General features: G+C 40.0%; 1 protein-coding gene across 1 annotated transcript; it reads left to right on the top strand.

The window, feature by feature from the left end:
* Window positions 1-306: 306 nt before the first annotated feature.
* On the top strand, window positions 307-26,491 carry RSL24D1 (ribosomal L24 domain containing 1). The gene is made up of 6 exons (XM_065872009.1): window positions 307-421; window positions 18,258-18,371; window positions 20,125-20,197; window positions 22,896-22,959; window positions 24,717-24,802; window positions 25,750-26,491. The coding sequence occupies exons 1-6, from the start codon at window positions 341-343 to the stop codon at window positions 25,821-25,823; spliced, it is 492 nt and encodes a 163-aa protein (XP_065728081.1). The 5' UTR covers window positions 307-340; the 3' UTR covers window positions 25,824-26,491.
* Window positions 26,492-26,539: the final 48 nt, after the last annotated feature.

Below are 26,539 nucleotides of genomic sequence, written 5' to 3'. Positions count from 1 at the left end.
AGAAACAAGATATACAAGACGTGAGTAAATGCTGACGTTAAACGACACGGTGGGGAGGAAAACTAGAGGCTCGGACAGCCAGTTCAAAAGCCTGCGTAGAAACGCGCACTTCACCAGCGGGCGGCCGCAGTCTGGGCCTGCGCCAAACGGCAGCGCTTTTGCCGGCGCGCTCGCGGGGTGGCGCTGTCACGTCCGGCTAGCTTTCCAGGGGCCCGCAAGAGCGATGGAACACCGCCTTTTCCGGGTGGAGAACCGGAAAGAGAATCACTTCCCGTGGAGGGGCTACGTCACTTCCTCTTAAGCGCGGCGTGTGGCCGGGGCGTCCGCACGAGCGTTCAACATGCGGATTGAGAAGTGTTATTTCTGTTCGGGTCCTATTTACCCAGGCCACGGCATGATGTTCGTTCGCAACGATTGCAAGGTGAGACGGCCGGGAGTAGCGCGCGCTCCGCTGCGTTCCCTCCGGGCTGACGCCGCGCCCGCTCGGCGCGGGGTTCCTCTGCCTCTGCGTGGGGTTTGGTCTAGGATTTCGGCTCGTGGGGCTGGTTTTGCTAGCGGCTCCGACCTCGACCTCCCTCTTGGGGAAGGTTCTCCTGCCGGCGTCGCGACCGGAGCTGGTCACTAGGCCGCCGTTGGGCGAGGCTGGCTGCGATGAGGTTGAGGCGCCGTCGGGGAAGCTGGGAGTCTGTTTGCCCACTTTTGTACATGGGCCACGTTCTTCAGTTCGGTAAACTTTGTTGAACGCATGCCGGGTTAAGCATCATTGCTGAGGTCCGCGTCTGTACAGATGAATAAGATTTGGGGTCGGCCATAGTCTGTAGCGGTTGATAGAAATGTTGCATATGGCTTAATAGTAGAGTTATGTATTATGAAGCTGTTGGAGGTGTTTTGGAGAGGGTCGTCTGTAGAAAGGCACAGAAAGGAAGTGACGTTTATCCTGGATCTTGCGTTTTGCTTAAGAACGTGAGGAGAAGGCAATCTAGGTGGAAGGAAAACGAACAGTTTGAGCAAAGGCACAGAGGGGGAGCAGCTACTTCTCTGTTTAGGGAAGTGACGGATTGTAGATGGTAATAGAGGCTTGGGGTAGGGCTATAATGAAGTACGGTTTCCACTGAATGTGTATCACTTTTTCATCATCATGAAATCGAAAGATCATAAGTTGGGGACCGTCTGTATAAGGCCTCTGTGTGAAAGACTTCATGAGTGATACATGAATTTGCCTTTCATACCGGAATGGATCTCATTCCTCTGTTTAACACATTGTTTCTCAGAATTAGACCTCTCTTGTATTTGCTTCGGAATCACTGGACACTCGTAGATAATACTGATTCCTGGTTTCCACCAGATCTATTGAATTGGAATCTCTGGGGAGAGAGGAAGAGGAGCTAGGAATCTATATTCAGTGAGGTGATTTTGACATGCTAAAGAACTACAGTTCCTGTTTAATCACCTTATGTCTGTATTCTACATGAAAGATATTGACCTCACTAAATTAGGAGTAAGGGGTCTTGCCAAAATTGTGGGACCAAAGCGATATTTGGAAACTTGAAAGAGCATGTAAAAGATTTTTTTTTTTTTTTTTGCGGTACGCGGGCCTCTCACTGTTGTGGCCTCTCCCGTTGTGGAGAACAGGCTCCGGACGCGCAGGCTCAGCGGCCATGGCTCACGGGCCTAGCCGCTCCGTGGCATGTGGGATCTTCCCGGACCGGGGCACGCACCCGTGTCCCCTGCATCGGCAGGCGGATTCTCAACCACTGCGTCACCAGTGTTGAATTATGGTTTTCTCAGGGTATATGCCCAGTAGTGGGATTGCTGGGTCATATGGTAGTTCTATTTTTAGTTTTTTAAGGAACCTCAATAGTGTTCTCCCTAGTGGTTGTATCAATTTACATTCCCACCAACAGTGCAGGAGGGTTCCCTTTTCATCACACCCTTTCCAGCATTTATTGTTTCCAGATATTTTGCTAATGGCCATTCTGACCAGTGTGAGGTAATACCTCATTGTAGTTTTGACTTGCATTTCTCTAGTAATTAGTGATGTTGAGCATCTTTTCATGTGCATCTTGGCCATCTGTATGTATGTCTTCCTTGGTGAAGTGTCTATTTAGGTCTTCCACGCATTTTTTTTTTTTTTTTTTTTTACGGTACGCAGGCCTCTCACTGTTGTGGCCTTTCCCGTTGCGGAGAACAGGCTCCGGACGCGCAGGCTTAGCGGCCGTGGCTCACGGGCCTAGCCGCTCCGTGGCATGTGGGATCTTCCCGGACCGGGGCACGAGCCCGTGTCCCCTGCATCGGCAGGTGGACTCGCAACCACTGCGTCACCAGGGGAGCCCAAAAGATTTTTAATTCCTGCTCTCAGGAACATGACAAAGAATTTATAGCAATGAATGAAATGATTGTCAGGTTGGGGTGTAATGCCCAATGGGGTGGGCATTATGGCTTTGTGGATGATTTGGTCATCATGACTATGATTTTTGTCCATCAGTGTTTGTCAGCTGGGTATGGGAATTAGAAAGGATGATGGGAGCTATCTAGAGTTGTATGTTGATCTGGCAGACACAGTGGAAGTTCAAGTTGATGAGGAAGTCTATATTGCTAGCAAGGATAGTGTTCAATTAGCTGGGAGCTAGCTTGCTGTAGGGAAGACCAGTGTATCCAGAACAGAGTTGATTGGGGAAATAAGTAGAGGCCCTGAAGCACTAATGAAGAACAGGTACCTCATTTTTTTCTTTGTTGATGATTCCGAAATCTTTATCTCCTTAGTTCCAGGTCTGAATTTTCCGCTTGACAGGGAAATCCTGTTTGTACTTAACAGTGAGCCTACTGAGAGTGTTCCTTATTACCTCAAATCTTTTTGCTCTCTGAATTGATACTGTCATCCACCTAGACAGTTCTGCTAGAAACTGAGAGTCATCTTTGAATCTTTCACCGTTTATATCTAGCTATAGGTTCTATCCATTCTGCCTTTGCAAAGGAGAGTGGTGTCTTAGCTTTCTTTCTGCCCACCTGCCCTGGGTCCAGATTAGGCACTTGTCGCTTTTGTAGCCTCCTAACTAGTCTTTCTGCATTTATGCTCTTAGCTTTTGGGACCATCTTTCATAGAAACCTCCCCTCTTATGCTTCTTAGGTAGTTTCTTAAGAGTAGAATTAGTGTATTACTGCTCCGTATTTTCATAGTTTGCAAACAGGAAAAATATACATACTCTTAAGGTGTGCTTAATAAATGTTTGTTGCATTAGTGGCATAAGAACTTGAAGATGTGGCATAAGAACTTGAAGGTGCTGAAGAACTTTGAGGCTCAGATGGATCATTTGTGTGCATGTTGAAGACTGAGGATGATGCCAGAGGACTAGGGTAAAAGGGAGATTTGAGTCTATGAAGCTTTGTCTCACACATAATCGTTTACCACCTACCCCACCATAGATTTAACGACTTCCTTAACGTGTACTTGCATATTACTTTATACTTGATTATTGTGTATAGTTATATCTCATTGTTTATATCCTAGTCCGTTCTTTATCTCTCTTGTTTGCAAAATGAGATTTTACCACATTGCTAGACTAAGCTTCTCAACGTAGGGCGTCATGTTTTAATTATTCTTGTATCTAGTACAACATCCAGCACATAGTAGCTGCTCTTTATTTGGGGATTGAATCCTCATCCCATTTCAATGACTCCAGTCTCTTCAGATAATTCATTGTGCTTTTCAGGTGACGTCTGTTAGGTATGGAGTTCAAGTAGACTTGCCTGTAACTTCCCATTGGCTCTCTTTGGAACCGAGGAGACCTGGGACAAGTTCAGGCCTCTCATTAGGTATATCTCAGAAATGGGGATTTGTTTAGGAGTTATCTAGTAGGTATTAAACATTGAAGGCTTTTACTTAAAAAAGGTAATAGTACTTTGGCTGAAAATACTCAAAGAAATTTTACCAGTAATGATTTTACAGCGAGTTATTCCAGAAGACTACCATATTCTCCTATTTTCTGGTTGGTTTGAAATTAATTCAAGAATGTAGACATGCTTTTACTCAAGTCTCCCAGGAGAGGGCTCTCCATGAGGTCAGGGCTTAGATCAGATTGATCTGGTATTGACCATTTTTAAGAAAACTATGTCCTAGTGTGTTTAGTGACCTATTTGAAGGTCTCCATAGAACAAAGTGTATATAAAATGAAAAGTATTTTGGTTTGTGATATATGCGAGTGTGTGTGTGTGTGTGTGTGTGTGTGTGTGTGTGTGTATTAGCTTGAAATGGTGATACCTTATTTTGACCTTTTTTTTTAATGGGTCACATTTTCTAGGTATGATAATTCAACTTAATTTTCTTTGCCAAGATCTACAAACACAATTACTTTTTCTCTTCAGATTTCCTCTAGTAATACACACAAATTTCAATGTGTTCTAAGACAAAGTAACAAAATGATACATTTTAGACTTATAAAATGAGTCCCAATAAGCCATTTCAGGAGCATGTTGAATGATCATTAAATTGTAAACACTATTAAAGGATCACATCTTTTGGGATGAAAGTGAAGAATTAGAGTAGTGAAGAATCTTCCTAGTAGATCTCTGAATAAATTCTTTAGAAAACAAATCTATAGTCAGTTTTAGTTGCTTTTTTGAAATTATTTTGTGCAGTGGTGGAAAGAACCAAAGGAAGTTTCAGAATGGTTGTTTGAAACTTTTAACCCCTTCCCCCCATTGAGGTATTTAGAAAGTGAATTTTGAGAATTCTGAATTGCAAAGGGATTTAAATAAATGACTTTCCTTAAAACTGTTCCCTTCATTCAAGATCATTTGTAAGGTTTTACTATTATTCTATAAAAATGGTCGGTTTTTTTTTTTCGGTACGCGGGCCTCTCACTGTTGTGGCCTCTCCCGTTGCGGAGCACAGGCTGCGGACGCGCAGGCTCAGCGGCCATGGCTCACGGGCCCAGCAGCTCCGCGGCATGTGGGATCTTCCCGGACCGGGGCACGAACCCGTGTCCCCTGCATCGGCAGGTGGACTCTCAACCACTGTGCCACCAGGGAAGCCCTACAAATTTCCTTTTTAGCACTGCTTTCCCTGCATCCCTTAACTTTTGGTAGGCTTTGTTATTTTCATTCATGTCAAAATATTTTCTAATTTCCCTTGTGATTTCTTCTTTGCACCCTTGATTGTTTGAGTGCATTGTTTAATTTCCACATATTTGTGAATTTTCCAGATTTTTTTCTGTGATTGATTTCAGTTTCATTCTGTTGTGGTCAGAGAACATACTTTGTATTATTTTAGTCTTTTCAAATTTATTGAGACTTGTTTTGTGTCCTAAAATTATGGTCTGTCTTGGAGAATGTTGCATGTGCAGTTGGGAAGAATGTATGTTCTACTGTTGAGTGGAGAGTTCTACTGATGTCTGTTATGTCTGGTTGTTTTATAGCATTGTTCAAGTCCTCTGTTTCCTTACTGATCTTTTTGTTCTGACCGTTATTGAAAGTGGGGTGTTTGAAGTTTCCAATTGTTACTGTGGAACTATTTCTTCCTTCAATTCTGTTGGTGTTTTTTTTTTCTTTTGGTGCATATATATATATATATTTTTTTTTTTTTATTGAAGTGTAGTTGATTTACAATGTTGTGGTAGTTTCTGGTGTACAGCACAGTGATTCAGTTATATATTATACATATATATTACATTTTTTTCATATTTTTTTCCATTGTGATTTATTACAGGATATTGAATATAGTTCCCTGTGCTATGCAATAGGACCTTGTTGTTTATTCATTCTGTTGGGTTGGCCAAAAAGTTCGTTTGGTTAATGTATACATTTAATAAAGTTCTTGGTGAAAATGAAAAATGTGTGTTTTATTTTTACTTAAAACCGAATGAACTTTGTGGCCAACTCAGTGTATATAATAGTTTGCATCTGCTAGTCCCAAACTCTCAATCCAACCCTCTCCCACCCCCACTCCCCCTTCGCAACCACAGGTCTGTTCTCTATGCCTGTGAGTCTTTTTCTGTTTCATAGATAAGTTCATTTGTGTCATATTTTAGATTCCACACATAAGTGATATCCTATGGTATTTGTCCTTTTCTTTCTGACGTACTTCACTTAGTAGGATTATCTCTAGGTCCATCCATGTAGCTGCAAATGGCATTATTTCATTCTTTTTTATATTCCATTGTGTATATATGTGTGTGTGTATACATATGTAATGTCTCTCACATCTTCTTTATCCACTCATCTATCTGTAGACATTTAGGTTGTTTCCATGTCTTGGCTATTGTGAACAGTGCTGCTATGAACATAGGAGTGCATCTATCTTTTTGAATTATAGTTTTGTCCGGATATTTGCCCAGGAGTAGCATTGCTGGATCATATGGCAACTCTGCTTTTAGTTTTTTTTTTTTTTAAACATCTTTATTGGGGTATAATTGCTTTACAATGGTGTGTTAGTTTCTGCTTTATAACAAAGTGAATCAGCTATACATATACATATGTTCCCATATGTCTTCCCTCTTGCGTCTCCCTCCCTCCCACTCTCCCCATCCCACCCCTCCAGGCTGTCACAAAGCACCGAGCTAATATCCCTGTGCCTTGCGGCTGCTTCCCCCTAGCTATCTACCTTACTACGTTTGTTAGTGTGTATATGTCCATGACTCTCTCTCACCCTGTCAAAACTCACCCTTCCCCCTCCGCATATCCTCAAGTCCGTTCTCCAGTAGGTCTGCGTCTTTATTCCTGTCTTACTCCTAGGTTCTTCATGACATTTTTTTCCCTTAAATTCCATATATATGTGTTAGCATACGGTCTTTGTCTTTTTCTTTCTGACTCACTTCACTCTGTATGACAGACTCTAGGTCTATCCATCTCATTACAAATAGCTCAACTTCATTTCTTTTTAAGGCTGAGTAATATTCCATTGTGTATATGTGCCACATCTTCTTTATCCATTCATCCGATGATGGGCGCTTAGGTTGTTTCCATCTCCGGGCTATTGTAAATAGAGCTGCAATGAACATTTTGGTACATGACTCTTTTTGAATTTTGGTTTTCTCAGGGTATATGCCCAGTAGTGGGATTGCTGGGTCATATGGTAATTCTATTTGTAGTTTTCTAGGGAACCTCCATACTGTTCTCCACAGTGGCTGAACCAATTCACATTCCCACCAGCAGTGCAAGAGTGTCCCCTTTTCTCCACACCCTCTCCAGCATTTATTGTTTCTAGATTTTTTGATGATGGCCATTCTGATTGGTGTGAGATGATATCTCATTGTAGTTTTGATTTGCATTTCTCTAATGATTAATGATGTTGAGCATTCTTTCATGTGTTTGTTGGCATTCTGTATATCTTCTTTGGAGAAATGTCTATTTAGGTCTTCTGCCCATTTTTGGATGGGGCTTTTTGTTTTTTTGTTATTGAGCTGCATGAGCTGCTTGTAAATTTTGGAGATTAATCCTTTGTCAGTTGCTTCATTTGCAAATGTTTTCTCCCATTCTGAGGGTTGTCTTTTTGTCTTGATTATGGTTTCCTTTGCTGTGCAAAAGCTTTGAAGTTTCATTAGGTCCCATTTGTTTATTTTTGTTTTTATTTCCATTACTCTAGGAGGTGGGTCAGAAAGGATCTTGCTGTGATTTATGTCATAGAGTGTTCTTCCTATGTTTTCCTCTAAGAGTTTGATAGTTTCTGGCCTTACATTTAGGTCTTTAATCCATTTTGAGCTTATTTTTGTGTATGGTGTTAGGGAGTGATCTAATCTCATACTTTTACATGTACCTGTCCAGTTTTCCCAGCACCATTTATTGAAGAGGCTGTCCTTTCTCCACTGTACATTCCTGCCTCCTTTATCAAAGATAAGGTGTCCATATGTGCGTGGGTTTATCTCTGGGCTTTCTATCCTGTTCCACTGATCTTTCTGTTTTTGTGCCAGTACCATACTGTCTTGATTACTGTTGCTTTGTAGTATAGTCTGAAGTCAGGGAGCCTGATTCCACCAGCTCCTTTTTTCGTTCTCAAGATTGCTTTGGCTATTCGGGGTCTTTTGTGTTTCCATACAAATTGCGAAATTTTTTGTTCTAGTTCTGTGAAAAATGCCAGTGGTAGTTTGATAGGGATTGCATTGAATCTGTAGATTGCTTTGGGTAGTAGAGTCATTTTCACAATGTTGATTCTTCCCATCCAAGAACATGGTATATCTCTCCATCTATTTGTATCATCTTTAATTTCTTTCATCAGTGTCTTATAATTTTCTGCATACAGGTCTTCCGTCTCCTTAGGTAGGTTTATTCCTAGATATTTTATTCTTTTTGTTGCAATGGTAAATGGGAGTGTTTTCTTGATTTCACTTTCAGATTTTTCATCATTAGTATATAGGAATGCCAGAGATTTCTGTGCATTAATTTTGTATCCTGCTACTTTACCAAATTCATTGATTAGCTCTAGTAGTTTTCTGGTAGCATCTTTAGGATTCTCTATGTATAGTATCATGTCATCTGCAAACAGTGACAGCTTTACTTCTTCTTTTCCGATTTGGATTCCTTTTATTTCCTTTTCTTCTCTGATTGCTGTGGCTAAAACTTGCAAAACTATGTTGAATAAGAGTGGTGAGAGTGGGCAACCTTGTCCTGTTCCTGATCTTAGTGGAAATGCTTTCAGTTTTTCACCATTGAGGATGATGTTTGCTGTGGGCTTGTCATATATGGCCTTTATTATGTTGAGGAAAGTTCCCTCTATGCCTACTTTCTGGAGGGTTTTTATCATAAATGGGTGTTGAATTTTGTCGAAGGCTTTCTCTGCATCTATTGAGATGATCATATGGTTTTTCTCCTTCAATTTGTTAATATGGTTTATCACATTGATTTGCGTATATTGAAGAATCCTTGCATTCCTGGAATAAACCCCACTTGATCATGGTGTATGATCCTTTTAATGTGCTGTTGGATTCTGTTTGCTAGTATTTTGTTGAGGATTTTTGCATCTATGTTCATCAGTGATATTGGCCTGTGGTTTTCTTTCTTTGTGACATCCTTGTCTGGTTTTGGTATCAAGGTGATGGTGGCCTCCTAGAAGGAATTTGGGAGTGTTCCTCCCTCTGCTATATTTTGGAAGAGTTTGAGAAGGATAGGTGTTAGCTCTTCTCTAAACGTTTGATAGAATTCACCTGTGAAGCCATCTGGTCCTGGGCTTTTGTTTGTTGGAAGATTTTTAATCACAGTTTCAATTTCAGTGCTTGTGATTGTTCTGTTCATATTTTCTATTTCTTCCTGATTCAGTCTTGGCAGGTTGTGCATTTCTAAGAATTTGTCCATTTCTTCCAGATTGTCCATTTTATTGGCATAGAGTTGCTTGTAGTAATCTCTCATGATTTTTTTTATTTCTGCAGTGTCAGTTGTTACTTCTCCTTTTTCATTTCTAATTCTATTGATTTGAGTCTTCTCCTTTTTTTTCTTGATGAGTCTGGCTAGTGGTTTATCAATTTTGTTTATCTTCTCAAAGAACCAGCTTTTAGTTTTATTGATCTTTGCTATTGTTTCCTTCATTTCTTTTTCATTTATTTCTGATCTGATTTTTATGATTTCTTTCCTTCTGCTAGCTTTGGGGTTTTTTTGTTCTTCTTTCTCTAATTGCTTGAGGTGCAAGGTTAGGTTGTTTATTCGAGATGTTTCCTGCTTCTTAAGGTGGGCTTGTATTGCTATAAACTTCCTCCTTAGAACTGCTTTTGCTGCATCCCATAGCTTTTGGGTCGTTGTGTCTCCATTGTCATTTGTTTCTAGGTATTTTTTTATTTCCTCTTTGATTTCTTCAGTGATCACTTCATTATTAAGTAGTGTATTGTTTAGCCTCCATGTGTTTGTATTTTTTACAATCTTTTCCTGTAGTTGATATCTAGTCTCATGGCGTTGTGGTCAGAAAAGATACTTGATACAATTTCAGTTTTCTTAAATTTACCAAGGCTTGATTTGTGACCCAAGATATGATCTATCCTGGAGAATGTTCCATGAGCACTTGAGAAAAATGTGTATTCTGTTGTTTTTGGATGGAGTGTCCTATAAATATCAATTAAGTTCATCTTGTTTAATGTATCATTTAAAGCTTGTGTTTCCTTATTTATTTTCATTTTGGATGATCTGTCCATGGGTGAAAGTGGGGTGTTAAAGTCCCCTACTATGAATGTGTTACTGTCGATCTCCCCTTTTATGGCTGTTAGTATTTGCCTTATGTATTGAGGTGCTCGTTTGTTGGGTGCATAAATATTTACAGTTGTTATATCTTCTTGGATCGATCCCTTGATCATTGTGTAGTGTCCTTCTTTGTCTCTTGTAATAGTCTTTATTTTAAAGTCTATTTTGTCTGATATGAGAATTGCTACTCCCGCTTTCTTTTGGTTTCCATTTGCATGGAATATCTTTTTCCATCCCCTTACTTTCAGTCTGTATGTGTCTCTAGGTCTGAGGTGGGTCTCTTGTAGACAGCATATATAAGGGTCTTGTTTTTGTATCCATTCAGCCAATCTGTGTCTTTTGGTGGGAGCATTTAGTCCATTTACATTTAAGGTAATTATCGATATGTATGTTCCTATTCCCATTTTCTATATTGTTTTGGGTTCGTTATTATAGGTCGTTTCCTTCTCTTGTGTTTCTTGTCTAGAGAAGTTCCTTTAGCATTTGTTGTAAAGCTGGTTTGGTGGTGCTGAACTTTCTCAGCTTTTGCTTGTCTGTAAAGGTTTTAATTTCTCCATCAAATCTGAATGAGATCCTTGCTGGGTAGAGTAGTCCTGGTTGCAGGTTTTTCTCCTTCATCACTTTCAGTATGTCCTGCCACTCCCTTATGGCTTGTAGGGTTTCTGCTGAGAGATCAGCTGTTAACCTTATGGGGATTCCCTTGTGTGTTATTTGTTGTTTTTCCCTTGCGGCTTTTAATATGCTTTCTTTGTATTTAATTTTTGACAGTTTGATTAATATGTGTCTTGGCGTATTTCTCCTTGTATTTATCCTGTATGGGACTGTCTGTGCTTCCTGGACTTGATTAACTATTTCCTTTCCCATATTAGGGAAGTTTTCAACTATAATCTCTTCAAATATTTTCTCAGTCCCTTTCTTTTTTTCTTCTTCTGGAACCCCTATAATTCGAATGTTGGTGCGTTTCATGTTGTCCCAGAGGTCTCTGAGACTGTCCTCAGTTCTTTTCATTCTTTTTTCTTTATTCTGCTCTGCAGTAGTTATTTCCACTACTTTATCTTCCAGGTCACTCATCCGTTCTTCTGCCTCAGTTATTCTGCTATTGATCCTATCTAGAGTACTTTTAATTTCATTTATTGCATTGTTCATCGTTGCTTGTTTCATCTTTATGTCTTCTAGGTCCTTGTTAACTGTTTCTTGCATTTTGTCCATTCTACTTCCAAGATTTCGGATCATCCTTACTATCATTATTCTGAATTCTTTTTCAGGTAGATTGCCTATTTCCTCTTCATTTGTTAGGTCTGGTGGGTTTTTATCTTGCTCCTTCATCTGCTGTGTGTTTTTCTGTCTTCTCATTTTGCTTATCTTACTGTGTTTGGGGTCTCCTTTTTGCAGGCTGCACGTTCGTAGTTCCCGTTGTTTTTGATGTCTGTCTCCAGTGGCTAAGGTTGTTTCAGTGGGTTGTGTAGGCTTCCTGGTGGAGGGGACTAGTGCCTGTGTTGTGCTGGATGAGGCTGGATCTTGTCTCTCTAGTGGGCAGGTTCACGTCTGGTGGTGTGTTTTGGGGTGTCTGTGGCCTTATTATGATTTTAGGCAGCCTCTCTGCTAATGGGTGGGGTTGTGTTCCTGTTTTGCTAGTTGTTTGGCATAGGTTGTCCAGCACTGTGGCTTGCTGGTCGTTGAGTGAAGCTGGGTGCTGGTGTTAAGATGGAGGTCTCTGGGAGATTTCCACCGTTTAATATTATGTGGAGCTGGGAGGTCTCTTGTTGACCAGTATCCTGAAGTTGGCTCTCCTACCTCAGAGGCAGAGCCCTGACTCCTGGGCTGGAGCACCAAGAGCCTTTCATCCACACGGCTCAGAATAAAAGGGAGAAAAAGTAGAGAGAATTAGTAGAAGTATGAGGAAAGAAAGAAGGAAAGGAGGAAAGGAAGGAAGGAAGAAGGAAGCAAAGAAGGAAAGAAAGGAGGGAGGGAGGGAGGGAGGAAGGAAGGAAGGGAGGAGGGAAAGGAGAAAATGTAGAGAGAATTAGTAGAAGTATGAGGAAAGAAAGAAGGAAAGGAGGGAAGGAAGGAAGAAAGAAGGAAAGAAAGGAGGGAGGGAGGGAAGGAGGAAGGAAGGAAGGGAGGAGGGAAAGAAGGAGAAAATGTAGAGAGAATTAGTAGAAGTATGAGGAAGGAAAGGAGGAAAGGAAGGAAGGAAGAAAGAAGCAAAGAAGGAAAGGGAGGGAGGGAGGGAGGAAGGAAGGAAGGGAGGAGGGAAAGAAGGAGAAAATGTAGAGAGAATTAGTAGAAGTATGAGGAAAGAAAGAAGGAAAGGAGGACAGGAAGGAAGGAAGAAAGAAGCAAAGAAGGAAAGAAAGGGAGGGAGGGAGGAAGGGAGGAGGGAAAGAAGGAGAAAATGTAGAGAGAATTAGTAGAAGTATGAGGAAAGAAAGAAGGAAAGGAGGAAAGGAAGGAAGGAAGAATGAAGCAAAGAAGGAAAGAAAGGAGGGAGGGAGGAAGGAAGGAAGGAGGGAAAGAAGGAAAAAAAGAAAGAAGATACAGTAAAAATAAAATAAAGTATAATGTAGTTATTGAATTAAAAAATATTTAGAAAAAAAAAAGGGCCGGATAGAACCTTAGGACAAATGTTGGAAGCAAAGCTATACAGAGAAAATCTTACACAGAAGCATACACATACACGTTCACAAAAAGAGGTAAAGGGGGAAAAATCATAAATCTTGCTCTCAGAGACCACCTCCTCAATGTGGGGTGATTCGTTGTCTAAAGGAGGGAAGGAAGGAAGGAAAGAAAGAAAGAAAGAACGAAGGTAAAGTATAATAAAGTTATTAAAATTAAAATTAATTATTAAGAAAAAAAAATTTTTTTTTAAAAACCATGGACGGATAGAGCCCTAGGACAGATGGTGGAAGCAAGAGTATACAGACAAGATCTCACACAGAAGCATACACGTACACATTCACAAAAAGAGGAAAAGGGAAAAAAATCATAGATCTCGCTCCTAAATTCCACCTCTTTAATTTGGGATGATTCCTTGTCTATTCAGGTATTCCACAGATGCAGGGTATATCAAGTTGATTGTGGAGCTTTAATCCGCTGCTTCTGAGGCTGCTGGGAGAGATTTCCCTTTCTCTTTGTTCTCACAGCTCACAGGAGCTCAGGTTTGGATTTGGCCCCGCCTCTGCGTGTAGGTCGCTGGAGGGCGTCTGTTTTTTGCTCAGACAGGACGGGGTTAAAGGAGCTGCTGATTCGGGGTATCCGGCTCACTCAGGCCGGGGGTTGGGGGATGGGGGAAGGAGGGGCACTGCGTGCGGGGCGGGCCTGCGGCGGCAGAGGCCGGCGTGACGTTGCACCAGCCTGAGGCCCGCCATGCGTCCTCCCGGGGAAGTTGTCCCTGGATCCCGGGAACCTGGCAGTGGCGGGCTGCACAGGCTCCGCGGAAGAGGGCTGTGGAGAGTGACCTGTGCTCGCACACAGGCCCCTTGGTGGCGGCAGCAGCAGCCTTAGCGTCTCCCGCCCGTCTCTGGGCTCCGCGGTTTTAGCCGCGGCTCGCGCCCGTCTCTGGGGTTCGCGCTTTTAGCCGCGGCTCGCGCCCGTCTCTGGGGTTCGTGCTTTTAGCCGCGGCTCGCGCCCGTCTCTGGGGTTCGCGCTTTTAGCCGCGGCTCGCGCCCGTCTCTGGGGTTCGCGCTTTTAGCCGCGGCTCGCGCCTGTCTCTGGAGTTCCTTTAAGCAGCGCTCTTAAACCCCTCTCCTCGCGCACCAGGAAACTAAGAGGGAAGAAAAAGTCTCTTGCCTCTTCGGCAGGTGCAGGCTTTTCCCCGAACTCCCTCCCGGCTAGTCGTGGTGCACTAACCCCTTCAGGCTATGCTCAAGCCGCCAACCCCAGTCCTCTCCCTGCGCTCCGTCCAAAACCGAAATCCGAGCCTCAGCTCGCAGCCCCGCCCGCCCCGGCGGGTGAACAGACAAACCTCTCGGGTTGGTGAGTGCCGGTCGGCACCGGTCGTCTGTGCAGTAATCTCCCCGCTTTGCCCTCCGCACCCGTCGCTGTGCACCACTCCGCGGTCCTGAAGCTCCCCCCGCCGCCTCCCGCAGTCTCCGCCCGCGGAGGGGCTTCCTAGTGTGTGGAAACTTTTCCTCCTTCACAGCTCCCTCCCACTGGTGCAGGTGCCGTCCTTATTCTTTTGTCTCTGTTTTTTCTTTTTTCTTTTGCCCTACCCAGGTACGTGGGGAGTTTCTTGCCTTTTGGGAGCTCTGAGGTCTTCTGCCAGCCTTCAGTAGGTGTTCTGTAGGAGTTGTTCCACGTGTAGATGTATTTCTGGTGTATCCGTGGGGAGGAAGGCGATCTCCGCGTCTTACTCTTCCTTCATCTTCCCACAAAACTGCTTTTAGTTTTTTGAGGAACCTCCATACTGTTCTCCATAGTGGCTGCACCAATGTACTTTCACACCAACAGTGTAGGAAGGTTTGCTTTCTCCACACCCTCTCCAGCATTTGTTATCTGTAGACTTTTTTTTTTTGCGGTACGCAGGCCTCTCACTGTTGTGGCCTCTCCCGTGTGGAGCACAGGCTCCGGACGTGCAGGCTCAGCGGCCATGGCTCACGGGCCTAGCCGCTCCGCGGCATGTGGGATCTTCCCGGACCGGGGCACGAACCTGTGTCCCCTTCATCGGCAGGTGGACGCTCAACCACTGCGCCACCAGGGAAGCCCATCTGTAGCCTTCTTTAATGATGGCCATTCTGACTGGTGTGACGTGGTACCTCACTGTAGTTTTGATTTGCATTTCTCTAATAATTAGCCATGTTGAGCATCTTTTCATGTTCCTGTTGGCCATCTGTATGTCATCTTTGGAGAAATGTCTCTTTAGATCTTCTGCCCATGTTTTGATTGGGTTGTTTGTTTTTTTGTTATTGAGTTGTATGAGCTATTGGTATATTTTGGAAATTAAGCCCTTGTTGGTCACATCAATTGCAAATATTTTCTCCCAGTCTGTATGTTGTCTTTTCATTTTGCTTTGCTGTGCAAAAGCTTGTAAGTTTGATTAGGTCCCATTTGTTTATTTTTGCTTTTATTTCTATTGCCTTGGTAGACTGACCTAATAAAACATTGGTACGATTTATGTCAGAAATTTTTGCCTGTGTTCTCTTCTAGGAGTTTTATGGTGTCATGTCTTATGTTTAAGTCTTTAAGCCATTTTGAGTTTATTTTTGTGTACGGTGTGAGGGTGTGTTGTAACTTCATTGATTTACATGCAGGTGCATATATGTTTTAAATTATATCTTCATGTTGGATTGACCCTTTTATCATTTTATGATGTCCTTTTTTCTTTTGTAACAATTTTTCTTAAGACTTATTTTGCCTGATATTAGTATAACTACTAGTATAGTTATACTATATAAACAATATAACTACCGTTAGGCTGTCCTGTAGACAGCATATAGATGGATCTTTTTTTAAAATAATATTTTATTTTTGGCTGCATTGGGTCTTTGTTGGTGCATGCGGGCTTTCTCTGGTTGCAGGGAGCAGGGGCTATTCTTTGTTGCAGTACGTGGGCTTCTCATTGCGGTGGCTTTTCTTGTTGCAGAGCACGGACTCTAGGCTCATGGGCTTCAGTAGCTGTGGCTTGTGGGCTCTAGAGCGCAGGCTCAGTAATTGTGGTGCACAGGCTTAGTTGCTCCGTGGCATGTGGGATCTTCCCGGACCAGGGCTTGAACCTGTGTCCCCTGCATTGGCAGGTGGATTCTTAACCACTGCGCCACCACGGAAGTTCCAGGATGGATCATTTTTTAAAATTCATCCTGCCAATTTCTGCCTTTTCATTGGAGAAGTTGATTTATTTACGTTTAAAGTAATTACCAGTAAGGAAGGACTTCTGCCATTTTTATTATTTGTTTTCTATGTCATGTCTTTTTTGTTCCTCAATTCTTATTACTGTCTTACTTTATGACTGCTTTTTCTGTAGTGTACTGTTGCGATTCCCTTCTTGTTTCTTTGTCTGTATATTTTTAGTTTTAGTAACTTTCTTAATGGTTACTCTGGTGACTACAATTAATCTTAATTTCCAGTGATGTAGATTTATAATTATTGTTTTATACAATTGTCTTTTAAATTAAATCTTTTGAAAAAAGAGGAGTCACTAACTAGAAATTCATTAATACTGACCTTTATAGTCACCTATTTAGTTACCTTTACTGGTGTTATTTCTTCTTGTGGATTCAAACTGGTATTCTTTATTTCTTCTTGTGGATTCAAGTTACTGCCCATTGTCCTTTCATTTCGGCCTGAAGGACTCCCTTTAGCATTTCTTGTAGGGCATTGGCAACAAACTCTAAATTCGTTTTTATTGAGGTGAGATTTACATAACATAAAATTTACCATCTTATTTTTATTAAGTTATAATTGACGTACATTAGTTCCATGTGTACAACATAATGATTTGATATTTATATACATTGTGAAATGGTCACCACAGTAAGTCTAGTTAACATTTGTCACCATTACCTTGTTACAGAATTTATTTTACTGTGATGAGAACTGTTAAAATCTACTGTTAGCAACTTTCAAATATGCAATACAGTCTATTAACTGTAGTCGTCATGCTGTATATTACATCCCCATGACTTATTTTTTTTATAACTGGAAGTTTGTATCTTCTGACTCCCTTCACCCATTTTGCCCACCTCTCCCCCTTCCCTCAGTCTCTAACCACCACCAATTTATTCTCTGTATCTGTGAGCTTTGTGTTTTTGTTTTTTTAGATCCCACATGTAAGTGATATCATACATACGGTATTTGTCTTCCTCTGTCTGCTTATTTTACCTAGCATAATGCCCTCAAGATCCATCCATGTTGTAAACAGCAAGATTTCCTTCCTTTTTTCTTTGGCTGTGCCACGTGGCTTGTGGGATCTTAGTTCCCCAACCAGGGATCGAACCCGGGCCCCCTGCCATGGAAGCACCCAGTCCTAACCACTGGACCACCAGGGAATTCCCAAGATTTCCTTCTTTTTTATGATTGAATAATGTTCCATTATATATATATATGTCATATTTACAGTGGCATGAATAGTATTTTATTGTATATATACACATTTTTTCTTTGTCCATTTATCTCTAGATGCACACTTAGGTTGTTTCCATATCTTGGCTATTGTAAGTAATGCTGCAATGAACATAGACATGCATATATCTTTTCAAATTAGTATTTCTGTGTTCTTTGGGTAAATACCCAGAAGTGGAATAGCTGGATCATATAGTAGTCCTGTTCTTTTTCTGAAGCATTTCCATAACGTTTTCCATAGTGACTGCAGCACTTTACAATCCCACCAACAATTACAAGTGTTCCCTTTTCTCCGCATCCTCTCCAAAACTTGTTACTTCTTGTCTTTTTGAAAATAGCCATTCTAACTGTGGTTTTGATTTTCATTTCTCTGATTAGTGATGTTGAGCATCTTGTTATGTACCTGTTGGCCATCTTCTTTTTTAGGAAAGTGTCTATTCAGGTCTTCTGCCCATTTTTTAATTGTTTGTTTGTTTGCCATTGAATAGTATGAGTTCTTTACATATTTTGGATATTAACCCTTTATCAGATATATGATATGCAAATATTTTATCCCATTCAGTAGGTTGCCTTTTCATTTTTTGTTTTTGTTTTGCGGTCCTCTCACTGTTGTGGCCTCTCCCGCTGCGGAGCACAGGCTCCGGACGCACAGGCTCAGCGGCCATGGCTCACGGGCCCAGCAGCTCCGTGGCATGTGGGATCTTCCCAGACCGGGGCACAAACCCGTGTCCCCTGCATCGGCAGGCGGACTCTCAACCACTGCGCCACCAGGGACGCCCCAATGGTCGTTTTTAACCATATTTTTGGGGCCCCCAATCTTTAGTTGTGATGCTGTTTTAGTCAAAAAATAGTTCAATTTCCATTTTATGTGATATGTCTCACACATTTCTAAATGCTGTTTTGAGTTTGAGTAAGTAGAAGCAGTTGTGAGTGAGAACTATTGTTACTTCTCAGACTTTATAGTATATTTTGTTTGGTAGGATAACATCCTGTGGTATAAAATTTTTTAATATTGACTTTTCACTATTTTAACACTTTTCTTGTAGGTGTTCAGATTCTGTAAATCCAAGTGTCATAAAAACTTTAAAAAGAAGCGCAATCCTCGCAAGGTCAGGTGGACCAAAGCATTCCGGAAAGCAGCTGGTAAAGAGCTCACAGTGGTGAGTACGGTTAGCTATCAGTATAGTTTTTACAGTTTTCAAAATTTTAACTTTTGGGTGGGAGATGTGATTTCATTAACTCTAACAAGGCTTCCTATAGAATGGTTAATGAGTGACTTATTTGCATTTGGGTTTGGTAATCTCATTCTCACATGATCCTCAGAACCATAAATCTGTAGAATTCTGAAAAGGAAAAAAATTCCTAATCTAGTTTGTGAAAGTGATTTTTCTTATTCTTGAAAAAGTATTTTTAGCTCTTGCAACAAGGGGAGAATTATTTAAATGGATTGAAGTTGGAAATTGCTACTTAAGGGTTTTGAAAGGAGGTTAAGAGATTAAAGGGTTTTTGACTAGCAGTGAGGGTTCAGATGAGGTTTGTAGTAGACTCATTTATCAGTTTCTTGATTTCTTTAGCAGGACTCTGTGTCTGAGAGCAGAGAGCTTAGTTCATAATGGCAGTGTAAGGAGGAATAGTGAGGAATCAGGGGTGAGGGAGTTCCATGGAGCAAGCCCCCACCATCATATTGCTGTTAATTGAGTTGGTGTAAGGACCTGGTGAAGCTGATCTGCACTGGATCCTTAAAAAGGGAGGAGGGGAAGCTGCTGCACAGGCTACCTTTGAGGGAGGGAGAGCTTTCAACTGTCCCCTTCCGCCGGACTTCCCCTTCCCCCAAACCCATGACTCTTTCCCACCTCGCCACTCCTTAAAGACAGTATCTTAGTAGTTGCTATGAAGCCCTTTGCTGTCTTTCTCGACACCTGAGGTTCTTCAGTGAACATAAAGAATATTTTTTGACAACACATAAGGCCAAATCATAATTGTCACAAAAGTAATTTTCACTGTGGACGAATAGATATGTTGCGTCTCAAATACAGGTGGCAACTGTATGAGTGAAGAAAGGATGCCGGGTCATAGTCATTTGCTGGTGACCACTTACCTTATCATGGCTGAGGTTACTGGGATCTGAACAGAGGCATGTGTATATAAATCTGTGATCCGAACAGAGGCATGTGTATATAAATGAAATAGCCAAGTGCAGAGTTAATGCTGTTCCACATGCCAGAGTCTGATAGATTTGAAAACTAAGAAATATCTGTAGTTTTTCCAAAATTATTTTGCATGTTTTGAGATAAACAGGATTGTTAATTGTCAAAATATCAACTATATTTGGAGGGGACTAAGGAATTTCAGGCTGAAGCTTACATCATGCAGAGTAGTACCACGTTATTTGAAGATGTGGTTTCAACTCTGTGCTGTAACAAAGGTTTATAGGTCTTGAAATATATAAACATGCTAGGTATTTTTGTTGAACCATATGCGGTCCTCAGTGTTTGACTTTTTGATCTATGGGAAAAGGAAATTTCATATGGTTCAAACTAATATAAAGTTTTCTGGCTGTGAGTCTCATCTAGGAATAGGAAATTAGGGGAATAGGAAATTAGGGAAGTTTTTTAGTTCGTTTATAATCCCCATGATTGTTATAGGCCCCTATGAGGGATGGTGGTGATCCTCTCCCCTCCCTTTGAGAATCACTCATACATAGACAGACGTTTTCAATAGGGCTGTCTTGTACATCGTGGTATTTAAAGGAGAAAAAGGTTGAAAACTTGTATCCTCTGGGATCACCCCGGGGGAAATCTTAATATGTGCCCATAGCTTGAAACACTTAGAACTTTTGTGAAAAGGAGAAAAAGTTTTAAGAAATGCTTCCTTTCTACCTCTCTTAAAACCGTATTTCTCTTCTTCTTACAGGATAATTCATTTGAATTTGAAAAACGTAGAAATGAACCTGTCAGATACCAGCGAGAGCTGTGGAATAAAACCAGTAAGTCACAAGGACTACCGGGGATTTTCAGGAGACACTGGTTTGGGGTATTACCGTAACTTTAATATCAGTTGGTTGTTTAAATATTAAATTTCTTCTTTTCATCAGTTAGCTTTTATACTTTGATCCTTATTTTAATGGCTCTGTTGTATTTGTGGGTTTTTTTAATAAGCTATCCCAAATCCTTTTCAGAATTGGCTGATGTATCCATTATAAAAATGACATAATTATTAAATTTGATATTACTTGAAGTGCCTACACAGAAATATAAAAACATTCAAATATCTGGGGAAAAAAATAGAGATGTAAAATACTTTTGGGGGGTGAGTGTGGCATAGTTAAAATATACAAAAAACCTAACACACTTTACAAGTTTAGATCTAAACTTGTAAAGTGATAGTTAGGTTTTTCTGTATACCTAATAAAACTTAGTGATTCTGTAAAGTTAAAAAGTACAGCATGTAAGGTGATAATTACAAATTTTCTAAGAGAACTTCTAAGTGCTTGACTTGGGTAAAAATGAAGCTATAGGCTACTGAAACTAAAAGCAGTAATGTTTAATTCTTATCTACCTACCTACCTATCTCTGTTTTGTTTACTTATTTAAGTAAGCAGAGGCTTTAATGTAGTAAAACGTAGTTCCTTAAGCTAGCTTGTAGATTCCACTACATCTCTATGTGTGTTTGTTTGAGGCCCTTGGCCCTGCCTTTTCTCCTTCCCCCATGCCTGCTTATGCGGCCTTCAGCCATTTCTAGTCTTGGGTGTGGAGGTGATGTAGTTTGTTAACTAGAAGTCTCTAAGACTTAGAATTCTACCAACTTTATTGGTGTCTAATGGATTATTGGCAGGGCATACTTTCAACACCTTTTCACCAGTTAGTCACAAGACTTCAGAGGAAGAGTTGGAAAGTTATGGGCCTTTGTAGTAGCATTTGACACCCTCTAAAGCCTTGTTTATCTTCCTGAACTGTGTGGAAAAATCAGAGTCCTAATGGGGAATAAGTATTCTGCCCCTTGGTGTGCTTGTTTGGTTTTTTTATCTTTTTAAAAAATAAGGTCTTTCCCTTCTGTTCTGTAATTAGAGGAGGAGTTAATTTCTGATTAGCAGTTGGTTTTATTGGGTTTATTTAGTAAGGAAATAACACTGATTCAAACGCAAGGATTTCTGAAGAGATTAATAGGATTTTTAAATTGAGATTATAATTGACATATTAGTTTCAGGTGCACAGCACAATGATTTGATATTTGTGTATATTGTGAAATGATCACCAAGGTAAGTCTGGTTAACATCTACACCATACATAGCTGATTTTCATAGGATTATTAAATTGATTCCTAAAGGTACTCTTGGCAGGGACATTATTGGAAGACCCTAAAGCGTTTCTGGACCCCATTGAGTTTTATTTCACTTTGGCCTTTGTTTTCTTTTTTGTTACTACTTGAAGATAGCAGCTCCAGACCATTTTTACCTATAACTACTTTTACTTGATGGGTATTCAGCTTGATATGGAAACTAAGGTACATATTTTAGTCATCTGTGGATCTTCACTTACTAAGATCCTCTGTGCTGGTATCATGCTGTTTATGTTGTTCCTGAGAAATACTGTGTGTTCTCTAAGATGTTGTCTCCTTTACCAATAACCACTGACTCTAGCATACAAAGATGAACAGGGCATACACAGTCCCTGATCTCTCAGTGCATTTTACTGAGTATTTTATTGTTTCTGTTAAGACAGTAATTGGTTTAGGTATTATCACGGAGTCTCATTCATTTGCCCCACTCAGATCCACAGACTACACTTTTAAGAATCTGGATTGGGAATTGTGCTATTTAGTGTGGTAGCCACTAGCCCCAGGGGCTACTGAGCAATTAAAATGTGACTAGCCTGAATTGAGATGTTCTATAAATATAAAATACATGCTGGATTTTGAATACTTAGTATGAAAACAAGCATAAGAGACCTCAGTAATAAGTTTTTATATTAATTACATGTTGAAATGACAGTATTTTGGCTATGTTGGGTTAAACAAAATCTATCTTAAATTTAATTTCAAACTGTTCCTTTTTACTTTAAAAAAGTGGCTACTAGAAAATTCTAAATTACATATGTGATTTATCTTACATTGGACAGTGCTGATATAGATTCTAGAGTAGTTGGACTCAACTCCCTTATAGCCAAGGCTCCTCTACACATTTTCTGAAACAGTTGGATTTTAGTGGTTAAGAACGTGGCAGATTGACTGGTTCATTCTACCAGTATTCCTCATGTGCAGATCATATCCTAGGCACTTGAAGAAAAAGTGGCTTTTATGACAAGGTAGAGTCTATTTATGGAGATGACAAGCTAAGAATGGGATTAACTGCCATTAATCCAAGTTCTCTGTAGAATAAATTTGAAAAGCGTTGGACTGGTTTCAAGTACAAGAAAAATTTAGTAGTAAAGGCTTTTGCAAAATAAAAGAGAAATGATACGTGGGAAAGAGTCAACAGTGATATCAGCCAAGGGTGCATACCTTTGTCAGCTATTTTAGTAGGAATTGTTTTTGAGGTGAGTTTTTTGTTGAGTTTAATCCACTTCTTAGCCACAGTAAAGTAGTGATTGTTAAAGCTCCTGTTGGTTATAATCATCCTGCTTGAATGAATGTACATAAATTTGTTAACATTTATGAATTTTAATATATATGAATTTTTTTTGTAGTTGATGCAATGAAGAGAGTTGAAGAGATCAAACAGAAACGCCAGGCTACATTTATAATGAACAGGTATGAATATTTAAAATACCTTTATTTTCATGTAACTTCAAACTTTCAAAAACTGGCAAGATAGTATAAAGAAGTCTTGTATATTCTGTTAGCATTTTGCCAAATTTACTTTAACTCTGTGCGCAGTAAGTTGAAGACATGATACCTTTTCCTCCTAAGTATGCTTCTCTCTCTCTCTCATCTATATATATATCCTAAAAAATAGTATGTTCTTTTTCTCTGGGATTTTAAAATTGAGATATAATTGACACACAACATTAGTTTCAGGTGTACAGCATAAGAACATGCTCTTAATAACCACAGTATAGTTAAATCAGAAAATTAACACTGCTAAAATACTACAGACCTTACTAGATTTACCTGTTGTTCCAATAATGTCCTTCATAGCAGAAAATCCTGGATCATACATTACATTTAGTGGTCGTATCTCCTCAAGCTCCTTTAATCCAAACAGTTTCTCACCTTTGTCTTAGATGACATTGGCCTGTTTGAAGAGTACAGGTCAGTCATTTCATAGAATGTTCCCCGGTTTTTGTTTGATGTTTTCTTCGTGATTAGATTCAGGTCCCTTTGGCCAGAACATCATAGAAGTGTGTCCCCCTTAAGCACCCCAGCAGAGGCACCTGTTGTCCCTTACTGGTGATGTTAACTTTCATTGCTTGGTTAAAGTAGTGTCTGCCAGTTTTCTCCACTGGAAAGTTACTGTCTTTCCCCCCTTTTTAATCAGTATATATCTTGAGGGAGACACATTGAGACTCAGCAAAGAGCCTGTTACTCCTCAAACTGATACCTACTGGTTTTCGCATCCATTAGCGTTCTGCCTGAATCTGTTATTACTGTGATTACTGTGATTGTTGCCAAATGGTGGTTTTTCTGATTTCATCATTTCTTCTCCGTTTATTAGTTGACCTTCTTATCTAAGAAACAGCATTTTCCTTTTTCCCCAGTTCCAAAATTTATTCTTTTATTCATTTATTCACATCATATCTGTATGTATTCATTAATTCATTGTATTCCACGAGTTATAATCCTTTGTCATTATTTTGATGTTCTAAGTGCCCCAAGTTGGCCAGTGAGAATTCCTTCAGGCAGGCTGTGTGTCATTTTGACAGTACCTCACCATTCTTTGAGTCCTTTCTTGCTTTTTGCTTTATGGCTAATAAGATTTTCCCTGCCCCAGCTTGGAATTGGCCATTTCTTTACAAGGGGCATCGCTTTTGATCTAGTCATAGAAAAGCATGCGTCAACAGCTTTCTGGCTTAAAAAAAAAATTTTTTTTTTTATTTTTTAAAGCATTACAAAAAAGGACCCAAATGCTTGAGAACTAGTCTGTTAGCTTTTTTTGTTGAATGTCTTGTGTTTTGTGCTCTTGTAATTACTGAATGATTTAAAAAATTAGGTAACACAGAGACTACAAATCTTTCTCCTCAAATAGAGAACACAGACACTTTAATAATTAGAGATTCTTACTCTGTGTAATCTCTGAGACTTGTTAATTCTTTGTTTCAATCACATCCCTTCATTCACTGAGCAAATATCTTTTCAACCCCTGTTTTATTCCTGACTAGGTGCTAAGAATACAGTGAATGAACAAATTGGGAGTGCGGGAATCATGTTTAAGCTAATTAGGAACAAGAAATGAATTGTGTTCCCATTGCTCATTTGTGTGGCTAACTTAATACAATTTTTACAAATTAGGAATTAATGTCTTTCTTTTAAAGAGATTTTAGTAACTGAAATTTTGGCCTTTATCCTAGGTTGAAGAAAAATAAAGAACTACAGAAAGTTCAGGACATTAAAGAAGTGAAGCAAAACATCCATCTTATCCGGGCCCCTCTTGCAGGTAACTACTGCATTGTGCAGGAGTTCTCTGCCTTAAGTAGAGAAATGAAAAATCTGGATTGTTGTGGTCCATGTAATTGGGTACCAACCAACTTTTTAAGGTTGAATCTTTTCATGTAAGTGTTCTCCCTCATTTATGATATGACTGTTTATAAAAATAATTTAGTCAGCGTGTTTCCCAGTTCCAGTCAGTTTATTGCGTAGGGTGTTTCTTTTCTCCCTTCGTAAAATCCTAGCTTCCACAAAATCCAAGTTAATCAAAACGATTTGAGTAATAATTTAATAGATGATTTTGCCTCATACCTGTTTTGATTAAAGGATAATGTTTTATAGTAGCTCTCAGACTTCATTTGGTGTGGGAGTTACTTGGGGGACTTAGTATGTAAACTTAGAGGTCTAAGCCCCTTGAGTTTGGACCTCTGTTCTTTACTAGCTCTCCAGGTGAGTCTGAGAACTACAGTTCTGTATCAAAAACCCTCCTTGTGCTCATGTAACTTACAGTTAGGCACTCACTTGAGCAGTTGCTTGTGTGCATCATTTCTTCTGTGAGATGCTAGGAAACCACTCTTTACTCAGCTGGTGCCAAGTACAATCTGTTAAAAGGAGAGAAATTTTGGTGAGATATAGCTATGCCTAAACCTTAGTAAAGTCAAATCCTATAGCCACATATTGGGTAGATTTATGCAAAAGTCCTAGCTAGGTTGTTTTTGTACCAAATTTTTAAAAAAAAGACAAAATCCTGGAGCATTGTTTCACATATAGATGATATGGACTGACAGACACCCAAAGAACAATAGGAATGAACCATTGTTACCTAAGTTTTCAGGTAACCCTCTTTGAGGTAGGTAGTACAGTGTTAAGAGCAGAGACCCTGGTTCAAGGTGGCCAGGGTTCACATCCCAGCTCTTTGTCAAGAGTTTAATTTCTTTCTTTTTTTTTTTTTTTAAGGCAAAGAAAAGCAGCTGGAAGACAGAATGGTGCAGAAATTACAACAGGATGTGGACATGGAAGATGTTTCTTAGAACTCTTACTGTCTGTAACCATTTCTATAAGTGCATCTGGAAATCTCCTTTGGCGACATAGAACTTCTAAATTATTGGGGTTTTTTTCATATAAGGTCACTCATATGAAAGGGGATTAAAGTACTTCCTTCCTACATTGGTCTCTACAAAACAGCAGATGTGGATGCTTGATTGCATCTCAACATTAAGCCTTCACTGAGAGATACACTTTTATAAGTCATGAAAATTGTTTGTAAATACAGAAGTGAATTGTGGACATAAAATGGTCATGCCATTTGGTTAATGGCACTAGGCAGCATTTATGTAACAATTAATGACAAATTCATGACGAGTTATATATAAAATAAAACTTTCATTGCAGTAAAATATTCCTTTTCTAGAAGGGATACAGCAAGGAACTAACATCTGTATGATAATTAGCATCTAGTAATTTCTTTTGATTTTGGTTTTGGTTTATTAGCTTCTTAGAAGAACATAATGGTCTAATATATTGAAGCCTAATTATGTTGGACCGTTTTGATCTGGTTTTAACTATTGTGATTGATAGGGATTTGTGGATGTTGGGGGTGAGTTGAATAGTCTGTTCCTGAAATGGCACTATATAATTTCTACTTTGGAGAATACTCACTTCTAAGTTGAGATTCCTAGTAGAATAAGCTTTATTTTTCTAGGCGTCCAGTACCTATTTAAATGTTTTGTGTGGTTTTCTTTTTAAA

The sequence above is a fragment of the Phocoena phocoena genome, chromosome 2, assembly GCF_963924675.1.
Source record: "Phocoena phocoena chromosome 2, mPhoPho1.1, whole genome shotgun sequence".
In the NCBI taxonomy this organism is placed as follows: Eukaryota; Metazoa; Chordata; class Mammalia; order Artiodactyla; family Phocoenidae; genus Phocoena; species Phocoena phocoena.
The sequence above is the reverse complement of the archived record's forward strand: the minus strand, read 5'-3'. Positions and strand labels throughout refer to the sequence as shown.